The 13,311-nt window shown below is 43.5% G+C and overlaps 2 protein-coding genes and 1 long non-coding RNA gene across 4 annotated transcripts in view; 1 reads left to right on the forward strand and 2 right to left on the reverse strand.

The window, feature by feature from the left end:
• The window catches only part of ppm1g (protein phosphatase, Mg2+/Mn2+ dependent, 1G), a 4,812-nt gene extending 510 nt beyond the window's left edge, over nt 1-4,302 (reverse strand). The window contains exons 1-14 of one of the 2 annotated variants that reach the window (XM_049718211.1): nt 4,147-4,302; nt 3,738-3,874; nt 3,309-3,378; nt 3,076-3,161; nt 2,870-2,999; nt 2,642-2,753; nt 2,289-2,545; nt 2,005-2,198; nt 1,802-1,933; nt 1,587-1,689; nt 1,295-1,426; nt 1,024-1,153; nt 823-922; nt 1-747 (exon numbers count right to left, since the gene is read on the reverse strand). The exon at nt 1-747 is cut by the window's left edge and continues 510 nt beyond it. In XM_049718211.1, the coding sequence (XP_049574168.1) occupies nt 520-747; nt 823-922; nt 1,024-1,153; nt 1,295-1,426; nt 1,587-1,689; nt 1,802-1,933; nt 2,005-2,198; nt 2,289-2,545; nt 2,642-2,753; nt 2,870-2,999; nt 3,076-3,161; nt 3,309-3,378; nt 3,738-3,848 (1,785 nt within the window). In that variant the 5' untranslated portion in view covers nt 3,849-3,874; nt 4,147-4,302 and the 3' untranslated portion in view covers nt 1-519. Of the gene's footprint in view, nt 748-822; nt 923-1,023; nt 1,154-1,294; nt 1,427-1,586; nt 1,690-1,801; nt 1,934-2,004; nt 2,199-2,288; nt 2,546-2,641; nt 2,754-2,869; nt 3,000-3,075; nt 3,162-3,308; nt 3,379-3,737; nt 3,875-4,109 lie in introns of both variants that reach the window. The other variant, XM_049718212.2, reaches the window with a different exon arrangement.
• On the forward strand, nt 2,919-4,902 carry LOC125967281 (uncharacterized). The gene is made up of 2 exons (XR_007480693.1): nt 2,919-3,049; nt 4,761-4,902. It is a non-coding gene; the product is annotated as an uncharacterized lncRNA (long non-coding RNA).
• mis12 (MIS12 kinetochore complex component) lies at nt 4,731-6,105 on the reverse strand. The gene is made up of 2 exons (XM_049718213.1): nt 5,663-6,105; nt 4,731-5,444 (listed from the first exon to the last, which is right to left on the reverse strand). Exons 1-2 carry the CDS (start codon nt 6,053-6,055, stop codon nt 5,193-5,195), a joined length of 645 nt encoding a protein of 214 aa, XP_049574170.1. The 5' UTR covers nt 6,056-6,105; the 3' UTR covers nt 4,731-5,192.
• Nucleotides 6,106-13,311: the final 7,206 nt, after the last annotated feature.

Raw genomic sequence — 13,311 nt, forward strand, 5'->3', positions numbered from 1 at the left:
AGTGCTAAACCCAAAACACGCATTTGGTCTCATTACTGCCTGTGACAGCAAACTTGGCCTCTAAGCTCTGCCTCCAGACAGTCTAAAGATGTACAAATAGATATAAATCACAACTTTTATGGCACTTGGCGGAGGCGTCAACTATTTCATAACACCCAAGGAGCATTGTGCAGGTCTTGGGGAAACTCCCATGAAAAATAAAGTGTGAAAAAGCCAGGTAGAGAAAAGGGTTTGGAAAAAGTCAGGAACGCGTTCTACAAATGTAGCTTGGGAAAAGATGAGCTGCTCTAGGTGCCAGTCATTAGCGAGGCGGGGAGTGTGTGCGTGTGTGTGTGTGTTGGGGAAGGGGGGGGGGGTCTTTCTGATATGAGCGAAGGACAGAAACAACTGAAAGGGTGAGTGTAAAGTGAGGATCCACCTAAACCAGAAAACCTGCTGCATGGTGAAGGTGAGCATCATGTGAGGTCAGGACTTCAATTCTGGTGGACCAGCTGCTTGGCGCACCCAAAGAGTTCCTCTTTACTTTTGGTCACTTTTGGGCTTTTTGCTGTCATTCCCGTTGTTCTCAGGCTTGGCTCCTCCCTCCGCCTTATTCTCCTCTCCCTCCGGGTGCTTCCGCTTCTTCGTGTCATCTGACAGGGTCTGAGCGTGGCAGGGGTGTGGTCGGAAGGTGATGATCATGCAGGTCATGTTGTCGCACCCTGTCCCATCTCCAGATGTGTCTGGGGCCAAGCAATGGTCCAATAGCTGAGGGGGGAAAAAGAAAAAAAAGAAAGTTAGTTGGGGAAGGGGTCGGGGTGGGGGGGTTGATGGGTTCGTCACCTCCTCCACAATGGACGAAAGAGGTCTGGCGCTGCCACTCTGATCTGGCTTGATCCTCTCGCTGATAAAATCGACCACCTCCTGACTGCTCAACACATTCCTAAAGATCCGATTGAGGAAAAACGAGGCTCAGTGACGGGTGAAAAGTAACAAGCGCAGCGACATGCGCCGACAATTTAGCAGAAAGCTAAATCCCCCCACCAGATGCCATCGCAGGCGATGACCATGAAGTCATGGTCATCGTTGAGTGTCAGAACATTCACGTCGGGCATGGCTGAAATCATCTGCTCCTCTGGGGGCAGAACCTTGTTCCTCTTGTAGAAATGATCACCTGGAGAGAAAGAAATCAGTACAGTAGTTAAGTATTTGTACTAGCAATTAGTATTTGTTCTCAGGTGTATATAGTTTTTATTTCTACAACTGTACTCAATTGTGTTCCATCTATACCGTTGAGCAATGAGCACGTACGTACCGATGGCTCTGGAAAGGTTCAGACCACCGTTGACCCGTCCGTCCACGGTCACTTTGCCTCCGGCCTTTTTAATGCGAGACAGCTCCACCCAATCCTCGGGCTTGTGGTCGTAAGACATATCCACAGCTTTCCCTGCAGCAAACCCAGAAGTTGCATTATATTTCTAACAAATATATTCAAAGATCAGACGAGCCACACATCCAGACGTCAAATAACAAAAAAGCAAATATCTGTGCCATAAAACTAGCTTTAAATAACCAATGTGACACCAATGAAAATACGGGATTGTTACCTCGCTCGGAGACCACGCAGCGGGAGTCTCCTGCGTTGGCCACAATCAGCTGTTTGCCTCGAATCAGAGCCACAACAGCAGTGGTGCCGCTATCTGAGCCAGGCTGAAATTCATCCCCCCCAAAAAACATAAGCGTTCCCAAATTGGAATTACAAGAGACAAAGGGTATCAAACCGTCACTTATTTAAGTTTAAATCTTTCCACCAGATCCACACCTCCTCCTTGCCGTCCATCCCAGGTAGATTCATTTCTGTCTCATCTTCATCCTCCGAGTCTTCCTCCCCCTCTTCAGTATCCTCTTCTTCTGGGTCACTGCTGTCAGCCTCCTCCCCTTCTTCACTGCCGCACTGAACAAGAACATCTGCGTATGCTTCTACTGGTGACCAACCCAACCCAACCCAACAATTTGTTCCCTCACCTCTTCATCACTTGCCTCCTCTTCCTCTTCTTCTTCTTCCCCCTCCGGTTCAGACTCTTCACTGTCATCAAAGAATTTGGACTTGGAATCGCCTTCGGTTTTGGAGGACGACGAACACGAGGGTCCTGCGTCGACCTCGGCAATAGCGGCCTTTTCTTCGCCATTGGAGCCCCCCGAGCCGTCGCAGTCAGTTGCTGTGTAGGTGAAAAGGGCACAAACGTCACCAAGATTGAAACTATTTTTAAACGAGATCACCGGAGATGATCATGTTCAAGTAAACTTACCAGAGCCGCAGCCTTCATCGCTAATCCTTCGGCGGCACGCCCGCAGCTTGGACCCACAGTCTGCTCCGTTGCCATCCTTCGTTCCATTGCCGTCCTTAGTTCCGTTGCCGTCCTTCGTTCCGTTGCCGTCCTTCGTTCCGTTGGTCTCCTCTTCCACCTCTCCGTTCAGACACTCCTCCTTCTTTGGCCCTTCCTCACCTTCCCCCTTGTGTCCAGAGGCTTCCGGAGACTGGCCCGGTGCCTTTTTAGCAGTTGTGCTGGAGTGAAAAAAATCAAAATCAAAAAAGGAAGAGGAAATTAGACCATGTATGGTTGGCAATTGAATATTCCAAAGACAAAGACATTGAGCTTACCCGCCAGCAGTGGCTTGCTTGTTAGCATTTTTATTCTGTCCATAACGGAGGAGGAGTTCCTCGATGGTCATAGTGGCCTCCTCATGGAGTAAAGCAGCCTCTTCTGTGTCCACTGGATAGAAAGCAGACAGAAAACAAGAGAAATGTTGTCAGCAGCAGCACTGGACAGCAATATATTGAAAGATGGATTTACCCTAGGATGACTGCCATCAGTGACGATACACTTACCATCATCCTCGTCTGCCACTTTTTTAGTGGGCGGCTCTTCGATGGGACGCCCGGCGATCTGCACCAGCTCCTTGATGACATCTTCTGTGGTGATCCTGCAGTCGATGGCCAAGAAAGCATCCTCCAGTGCCTGGGAAAAAAAAAACACACAAACCTATGAGCGATCTCAAGTGAAGAAAGGTACACTTCTCAGAAACACGTCCAACCTTCTGTAGTTTGCCATCTTTGTAGGTCTTCTGCTCCTTGATGACATCAGGAAGGTACTTTGAGCAGTAGAGAGCCACCTCTTCTCCTAAAAGAGAAGAGTAGAACATAAAAATGTCAGCATTGGTGCTAGAAGCAGGAAAAAACAAAATGAAATGGTAACTGAATATGATTGTTTCTTCATATTTAACAGCGTCAATTCATTTTTAAATGAACTGTGTTCAACAACACTTACCTCCATGACCATCATAGACAGAAAACATGGCGGTCTCCTCATCAAAATCTGGGATACAATTGTGTGCATCCTGTAACACACACAAGCACACTCAAATTAACATTAACCCAGACTTGAATGCCATTCAGTATTGCTATAGACTAGACTGCAATCAGATCATAATCCACTTAAATCACCTTGATTATAACAATTTCAGTCCAAATGACAGTAATCTGTGTTTTTTTTTCTCATTAAGCAACATTAAGCTGTTGTGAGCAGCTCGAGGAAAACTTTAATGTCCACAAAATCCAAAATACTGGCTTGATATTTTCATAGATTGATGTATGCGTAAGTAGACGTGCATATGGATTATGATGATGGTTGGTCAAAGTTTTCCAACATTGAGTGTTTCAGACAAGTCCTTCCTTTCGTTTGGCTCTGGAGGCTCACCTCCATGGAAACACGCCAGCCCTGCATAGCAGAGAAGCCGTAGCTCATGGTGCTGTTGCCGCCATCTGAGGAGGTTTTGGTCGTGTTCGGTTGCGACAGATAAGCCCCCATGGTTGCAGGTTTCTCTGGCTTCACACCTAGGGAGAGAACGGGTCGCAAAAAACATTTCATTTAGCTTCACAAGTCTGGCTTGGTAAATTCAGTCTAGCCCTTTTTACGGTTTCGAGCTAGCTAGCGTTAGCAACACAACAAAAAGTGGATGCTCATCGGCTAGCTAACAATGCTAACAGGAGCCGGCTAAACTTCTACAGCGCAATCTTTGCCCCACCGTCATACACGCAGCTAAACACAGAAGATCTGATGATGACATACAATCGCAAACATTATTCTGTCAACGGGCTGGGCTTACACGTGGATTCAGGAGAGGGAGATTCACATAGGAAAGACTACACGTGTGGAAGCGATAAGCCGCTATGAAGGGAGAAGCCGAGGAAAGGAGCACGGAAGGTGTACGAAGTGACACAGCGCATGTTCCCTTTTCCGGCCAATAGGAGGCGTGTCTGACACGTACGTCATGGGCGACACTTAGAAAGCCAGCCGCAAGGAGACAGCGGATCTATCTTATTCTTTGTCAGGAAAGCCCTTTGAGAAATACTGTACGGTGGACCCTCCCATGTTAATGTCCTTGATTACACAGGCTAAATATAGTGCCCAAGAAGTCAGACGTCATTACGCAAGAGAGAAAGTCAGGAAAAGCTAATTGCAACATCAGAAGTGTATTTGGGGTTAATCAAAGGCACTTGAGGCGCACCCTCATTGCTCACTTCCATTCAAATGAGATTGAATGTGATTACTTGATTTTGAATGTACTTCTTGGTTTTCAAATACCTTATTTCGATTAGTTTCATAATGTCTTCTGAATGCTATTATTAGATAGAGATACCGAATGGAACAAGGTCACTTAAAAGAATAGTCATATCACTGATGTCCATATTGATGATTGAAGAATTTTATTTCCTACAGGACTGAAACAAAATTCCAGAGAAGACAGGATATGAGAAATATTGAGAAGTTGTTTGTCTCCCAACTACCCAAAGATGAAACCACTTTGTTGAAGAGAAGCAGCAAATACATTCCGCAAAATCGTGAGTTGTACTTTAATCATTTCTTTTTATCTTTTTCTTTTCCAGTTAATCAAAATAGCACTTTATGTGAAACCTGTCTATGGGGCAAAAATGATGGATCCTACTACTCAATGTGATTGGGAATGGTTGGAAGTTGGTGCCCTCTGCTGGTAATTATAGGGTCTTGAATTTTTATTGAATACTGTGCAATACAACATCGTTATTAATTGTTAAGAAAATACTCTGGACATGGGTGAAGATTTGCAGAATCCCATTCCTCTAAATTTACATGATGGAGACCATCTTGGAATCACAATCAAACTAAGTTAGGTTAGTGAGAATCCTGCGCCTTGTTGCACACCTCCACAATGACTTGCTGCAATTTCTTTATTGACGTTGCCACTGGTTTGAAATGTTCCTCGAAGATGCCATTTCCATCCCTGAACCAGGCCAGGAAGCCATCCAGCTGCTTCTGTACCTCAGCTTGCTCCTCAAGTTCAACCTGCAGTGCATGTCGAGCACACACCTCGGCCTCATGAGCCTTGTGGAGGGCCGTCAAGGATGTCTCCAATCTGAGGATCTCCTAGACGTGGGAAAGTATATTAGTTTATGTGAGTGACGTCATGGATTATCAACTTTATTCCTTAAAAATATCTAGCAGTTTGTCAACCTGTTGGCGGTTACTAATAAGTTACAACCAGAAGATAGTGGCTGTGTTTTTAACATGTTTGGGCCGTAATAATTAAAATAACAATATCTACTCGAGTTATTCGAGTCACTCGTTGACCTGCTATGACTTGCCTGTGTGTCTGGAGGATGTTTTCTGTGACACTGGTCCTCCTTCAGCAGGACGTTGGGAGGGACGGAAAAACAGCGAGTGACCAGCACCTCCTCCATTCGCTCCGATAGTTGCTTGAAGCCCTCTCCCATATACGCTTGCAGTTTGCGGCTACACTCTCTGGCCTGGACGCGGAGCTGTTCCTCAGTCGTCGCGTCCGAGTCACCTTTACTCAGTTGTCGCACGCATACTTTCTCCACCACGTTCAAGATGTGGCACAGAGAGTCTATGAAGGCGCTGGAGAGACGAAACATAAGCGTCTGCGGCGTGAAGCCGAAAAACTGCGACTCGTATAACTCTAAAGACGACACGGGAAGCATGTCAGTCTTTACGCAGGTATCTTCTCTAACATCCATTTTTGTTTTTATTTTTCCCGCTTCGCGTTTGTCTTCTTCTTATTCAAGTTGGCAGTAGGTCGACAACTATATTATGTTCTACTGCCCTCAAGCGGCAATAAATGGTATAGTAACTGGGAGAGTAATCCACTTCTGCAGATAAAGAAAGAACTGTTTAAAAATGATTCAGATGTATGTACATATGTAGTTACATAAAATTGAACTTAAAAGACTAAAAAGAGATTCGAGGAGTGAACTAATCCAATCTTTGTCACAAATTATAATAATTCAGAACACCCCTCTCTCTCTCTCTCGCTCCCTCGTTCTCTTGTTAGATGAGGCCTCCAATCTTTGTCACAAATTATAATAATTCAGAACACCCCTCTCTCTCTCTCTCTCTCGCTCTCTCGCTCTCTCCCTCTTTCTCTTGTTAGATGAGGCCTCATTTATATCGCTGTAACGTAGGGGTTGCTCTCAGTTTTGACTACAAAGTCACACATAACACAGGCGAGTCGCCCCCTTGCAGGAGGGCGGCCAAGCATAGTATAAGAAAAGAAACCTTGGTGGGTGGGGGTTAGACCTTCTTCTGCAATCTCGCAGAGAAGGCTCCACAGCTTTGTATCTATCTTTCTGGCATACAGTAAGTAGTTAATGTATGCCTGGTAATTACTGTTAGCATAGCGAGCATTAAAGATAAAGAACTGGGACAATATCTAACAACGTGAAGCCTTGCTCTTTCCATTGGCATAACTTCACATCCCATTCAGCAAATGGCTTGCCTTGACAGCTTGTGGTGTGTGCTATTGAATACTGTGGTGTGTACCTGTTGGAACGTGTGTGTGTGTGTGTGTGTGTGTGTGTGTGTGTGTGTGTGTGTGTGTGTGTGTGTGTGTGTGTGTGTATGTGTGTGTGAGCTAGAGAGAGAGAGAGAGAGTGTGAGTGAAGACAGCATATGGACAGTGCCCTCCCTTCCTGTTTGGAGGGGAACAACGTGGCTGGCTGTGAACTGCCGCTTGACCCGTGACCTCATAGGATCACACGTACACAAAGAAAGAGAAATGCAGCTAGATACCTTCACATGTATACTGCCAGCCAGCTGTCCCCTCTCAGCCACTGTCCGGGATGGCGACAGCGAGGAGAGAGAGTGACACCCAGCAAAGCAGACACGATTGTTTTCTCAGGCTGCGTGAATGAGTCTGGAATTCCCTTTGATTTTTTTAAATCCACGTGTGTCTCAGCTGGGAAAGCAACACGCACACAGCAGAGCGGACCTCTCTTCCTGTTTCGGTCATCTTTTCCAACTTCTTCTCTCGCAGAAGGGTAGAGGGTCACTTGAAGCAGCTGTGAGGGGCTCGTACCATATCAATGTCTTGTGATCCTCCTCAAAGTTCTTATGTTGATATGTTTATTTATCTTTATGATGATATACATTTTCAGTTCTAGACCAACCCGCAACTAGTAAAAAAACTGCGATATTAAAATACCATAGTTAAATTATTAGTGTGATGGCATCTATTGATCAACAATGAAATTACCCTTAAAATAGATTAACTTTAAATTCCCAGCCATTATTTCCTATTTCAAAAACAGTCACGCAAGGTAAAAATGACTAAAGAAATTCTGCTACAAATATAGAGAATGAACATATTAAAAAACACGACTGATTGATTTATTTGATCAAAAACAATTTTCCAGATCAGTATTTCCTAATCTTTGAAACAAGACTCAGATATTTCCCGTAACACCTGGACGCCTAATTGTCCCACTCTTTCAAAGTGATGCAGATTCTCTCTCCTCCAGGTTGAAAGGGATCCTCCACATACCTTTAGCCCAGAACAGTAGTTAAACGGGGAGTACAAAAACAGAGCAAGTGAGGGTGCATAGGAGAGGATAGGTTGAAAGAAGAAAAGAGGTGAAGAGTAGCAGAACAGCAGCTGGCAGGTGTCAGGAGTCACAAAGGACCATCTGTCCATCGAGTGCCATCTCCATCTAGCCTGTACCCACATTTGCACATAAACACACACAGTCACCTTCCATTTCCCTGTGGCAGTAAAATACAGGTTGGAGATCATGTCCGGAACAAATCTGCACCTGAATGTACTCCTATGGGAGTGCGAGCATGTGCCCGTCCGTGTGTGTGTGGCATGTAACGTGCCATGAACTCCTAAAACTTCCTCAACTACTGACCAATACGACACACCACTGTGTTGACCCCTGACATTTGACCTTAAGCCCGCCCCCAGGGGAGTTTGTATGATTACGAGCGCTGCCTAAATGTCAAACATCCATGCAAGCAGTGTGGACAGTTTAGTAAAGGTGTGTGTGTGTGTGTGTGTTGGGTCAGCTCCAAGCCATTTTGGAACTTTTAACTGGGGTTAAATGATTTTTAGATAATAACGAGTCTTAGTTCAGCTGCTGCACAGGAAAAATCCAACTTTAGAGCAATGTGTTCATGTGTTCATTAACTGTCTGTCTATTTTGCCACGTTAACTTCCAACTATAGCAATGAGATTGCAGTCTGATGGAGTAATGCTTGATTTGGGAGAAAGCCCAGAGGTGACCCCATCTGTGGCAGTCATCCGCAAGAATGTCTGAAAGCTTCCTGCATGCAATATGCAGCGAATTAGCTCAATTCCTCTTTTTCCAGATAATTTCACTTCCCTTTTAACTGTCGTTCCCCCTCCTCCCCTCCCTTCTTCCTTCCACATCCAGTAGACAGAGGGCGGATGGAGGCAAAACTTCCTCTCTCCACGAAGTTACTTCCTGTCTCTGGGAATCCGTTTCCTGTTCGCTGTTTCTACAACATCACTGAGAGCATTCCTCGGGATGTCGGTGAGTGTGTGTTTTCTTTTAAGTGACAAACTGTGCGTTGATTGCTATTCCAATCTCAGTATTAATAAACATACAACACACCCAAAACTAACTAAAAATACATTTGAAAAGGGTTTGATTAGTTCATTAAAATGTGTAGTTTCTTAATTGTTGGTAACATCAGGTAGCTGCAGTCTCCCAATTCAGTGAAATTATTTATTTTTTGGAAGGTTACATTAAAATAAAAAACACAAGTGACACCTTGCAGTGATTGAGCGAATGAGGAAAGAGAGAAAAATAAAAAGCAAACTTGGCAGGAAACAGGCACAGTTTCCTTTAGCCTTAACACAACCAGGCTACATTACATATGGAGACACACACACACACACACAAACATGCACACGCACACACACACGCACACACACACACACACACACACACACATAGTAGTCTGGCCTCTAATCAGTGGCACGTTATCAGGGAGGTATTTGTGCTTATTCAGAGGGTTGGACCCTAACCCACTGACACATACCCACAACATAGTCACTGGGTGAACTTGAAACTTTTAAATATTATGTTCAAATGTAGACATTGTACATTGTCAAGACTGAACATTATTGATTTTTTTTTTCATTTCTTGGAGTGGATCTCACTAGAATTTGCAGGCATACCTAATTTTGACGTTTTTAGTCAGTCACAGTCATAAACAAACAAGCATGGCGGACGAGTGGGAAAATTTGAATCTGGGCCCCAAAAAATCTGTACCACCTATTAAATAAAATGGTTTCCTTCGTTGTTTGCACTTAGCACATCCCAACATGCACGACAACTATAGTCAAGTAGAGCCCTGTAATCATCCAACAGGAGCGTTTGTAGTAAGGCTGCTGGTGTGTTTGTTCATTGTTGGTGCAACCACCTCTCTCCCATCTGCTGCCACCCATTAGCATGGAAACAGGACCCGGAGCATTTTCACACATACACACACTGGCCATTAATCAAGGAGTCAGACCCTAAGTCCATTCCCACACATACACACCACACGGATGAAGACAAAGAGCGTACACACGGATGCAAGCATCTAATCACGAAAACATCCCAGTGCACACTTTACTACGAGTCACGAGTCACGACCACACCTCTTCTTTCAATAGAGCCGACCTGGACAACCCAATTTACTTACTTAAGGGACAACTGTTCCCTCGCGGCACTGTCGCAAACACAAGGGGATTTGTTCCCATCAGCTGTTCAGTTTTTTTTCTTTTTTTTATTGTGTGAATGCGGTGTCTAGCTGGTTGCGACATCATGAATGGGGACATTGAGTCGGGCACATTTTAAAGAAAATAAAAATGCAGATGGTGAACATGTGAACATGTAACGACTGAATTTAGCTGCGGAAGATATCTCTATTGGAACAAAACAAATGATTGAGACACATTAACCTGGCTATTACAGCAAGTGAAAATCTGGATTCGCCATTTTAATGCCTTCTATTCTTCTGGGAACCTTCAGTACAACAATTATTTTCTTACATTTACAATAAACCACACAATAGCTCAATGTTTATTCAATATGACAATTAAAAATTTTGTCAGGATTACAGATTTTGACAAGAATCATGGAAGTTGACCCACGTAATTGCTTTTGCGGGCCACAGAATATGATGTGGCAACCTGGATCAGGTCCCCGGGCCTTGAGTTTGACACCTGTTCAATGCATGTTGTATACACAAATATTGTGTATATATTGTTATTAGTATTTCTAATTTCTCATCTGACTGAAAAAGTGAAGTGAGGAGAGTCTCTGTTGCAGAATTCAAGTATAGTGAAAGAGGCGATAATTTCCAACAGCCTCTCAAATATGCATTTCATTTTTAATACTCACCAGTTTTCTCCGTGTGTTCTAATATAGCAACGACTGCAGTTTTCTCGCTGTGTTCCGTGAATCACAATTGTCGCGTTCAGACATGTTTGGCTTGCTTGGTGTGTGGCCAGCTTTCAAAGTTTTGACCTTCATTACAATAATAATAATGTGGCCTAGAAGTGAGACAATAATGATTTTGATTCTGTTTACTTAATTTTATTTAAGGAGCTAACTGGTCTAGCCCAACCTATGACTGACTGTTATATCCCAATAGTTTTCTCAAACTTTGTTTTTCACACGTCAACTAAAGGAATAGTCTGTTGGCTGGCGCAAACGTTCTCACAAAGTAAATATATTCCGTCTCGAACCCCATGGCCATAAATCGCGCTGGCACTTTTGTCGCAGCTCGACCACTCCACTCAGTCATGACTCCGCCCACTCCGGCGGGGTAGATTAGGGCCTTGAGGGCCCTTTTTAGATGTGACACTAACCTCCTATTAGACTTGAAGCTGTGGTCGGTGGTCAAAGTCCAAAGGTCAAAGTCACTTTGGACTGGCAAAAAAACATGTTTTAGGCCATAACCGCCAAAACCATACACTGATCATGACCACATTTCACATTAATACCCAATAAGGTAAAATGATGAGGTGTTAGCATTGTATATCCTAAAGTTCAAGGGTCAATTTGACTGTGACATCATAATGTTCTGGACTAGTCGGCCTTCTTTTCATCACTGAACCACAACTAAGTACTATTACATGAATTCAAAGTGTCTAAATGGATGTAAAGTGATTTTAGTCATCATTACAGTAAAGTCAGCACCATTTTCCTAAAATCGCCGACATTTTCATTACGAGAATGTAAAATGGATTTTAAAAAAATGTATAATCATGAGCATACAAAACTTAAACATGTCCATTTCTAGTCTTATTTGTGGTCAATGTGAAATATGTCAAGTACTAGAGATATAGAAATGTTGTTTTATTGTAGGTGGTTTTGTACAGTGGTTGGCTTGTTGGTTAATGCTTGTGGATGCGGATATAATTCCTTGCAAGTTTGTGTCCAAATGACATGAATCAAACAGCCCATGAAGGAAGCAAAATGGCGGTGGCCATCAATTCTTTAATTACTGTCCCAATTAATGGGCTACAAACAATGGAGGCTGCATTTGAAAGCAGATGTCCCCCATTAAAAGTGAGTCTGTTTTTTGGGGAGGGGGGGTACACCACTGCAGTCTTTCACAGACCACCCATATATCTCAAGATTCTTCCAATCAAACTCAAAATCAAACTCATTTCCTGATTGGTTAATTAAGTGATTAATAAGTGTTTCTGGATACATTCATCACGTCATATGTTAAGTATCGCTTCGTTCTGTGATGACATATTTTACGTAATATTAAGGACCAAAAAGAATTCAGAATTAAATTGTGATTTAAGTTCATCAATTTATTGATAACTGTATAGAAGATGGCTGATTAATTAACATAGCCAGTGAATAATCCACACCGGAGAAAATAGAGCACAATCCAGATACCTGGCAGGTATGCAAGCTTCTTCTCACCTGCTGCTCACTAAGAAATAAAATTACAAACCTTAAGACTTAAGAGATAGATAGACATCTGTTCTCTCTCTCTCTCTCTCTCTCTCTCTCTCTCTCTCTCTCGCTCTCTCTCTCGCTCTCTCTCGACTCTCCTGTGTGTCCTCTGTGGCAACATCTGCTTCCCCCACTGCTCGTTCCCATCATGCAGTGGGCGTGCCCTTTGTGTTGCCTTGTGCAGCTTCATTGTTCTAGCCAATCATTGTCCCTTGCCAAGCTGTTCCCACGATGCACCACTAATGGCCAGAAGGCGCTGATGGAAGCTGGTGTCTCTGAAGGAATGACTCTGTCTTTACAACCACTTTAATCCCCCAGGGAGAGATGACAATAAACAACACTTGAAAAAAAGAAAACATAAACTAAGAAACTGAATCACCTCTGGTGTGGACCGACTCGCCGGGATGTTAGATAGTGATGGCGCAGAAAGCAACAAAAATATTTAATAGTGATGAAATATTCTGCAGAGTTGAGTTTAAGTAAAACAAAAAAGTAAAGGAGGAGGGGCAGATCCAGAATCAGTAAGTCAACAAGAGAGATGGAGCTCTGGGAAAAGATCAGAGTCGAGTCCCTGGGGAATGGCGACAGATGAAGTCGCTGAATAAGCTGTCTGTCATTGTGCGACTTGGGCTGCTGTGGTCACTTCGTTTGTTCGTGCGCAACAATGGAGCGCGACTGAGAGCGAAATCTCTATTTTCCCACAAGATTTAGCACTAAAAATCTGGAGTCATTGATGCTCTGCTTGGGGATTTGACCTAGTGACAAATTGTGATGCTAATAAAATAGTATATCGTGGAGAGAGGTGCCAAATCGGTGTGATTCATTCAGTATTTGACTCATCTTTTCTGATAACCCAAATGGCAAACAAGAAAAGAAAACAAAAAACTTGAATAAAGAAAAGTGAGGATTACACAAATTAATCAAATAATTTATAGCGACCCAAAAAGAGTTGAGCAATTTTGGATCTCAACCTTACTTGTGTTAGAGATTTCACAACATTTCAAAACATT

Source organism: Syngnathus scovelli, chromosome 4, assembly GCF_024217435.2.
Source record: "Syngnathus scovelli strain Florida chromosome 4, RoL_Ssco_1.2, whole genome shotgun sequence".
Classification (NCBI taxonomy): Eukaryota; Metazoa; Chordata; class Actinopteri; order Syngnathiformes; family Syngnathidae; genus Syngnathus; species Syngnathus scovelli.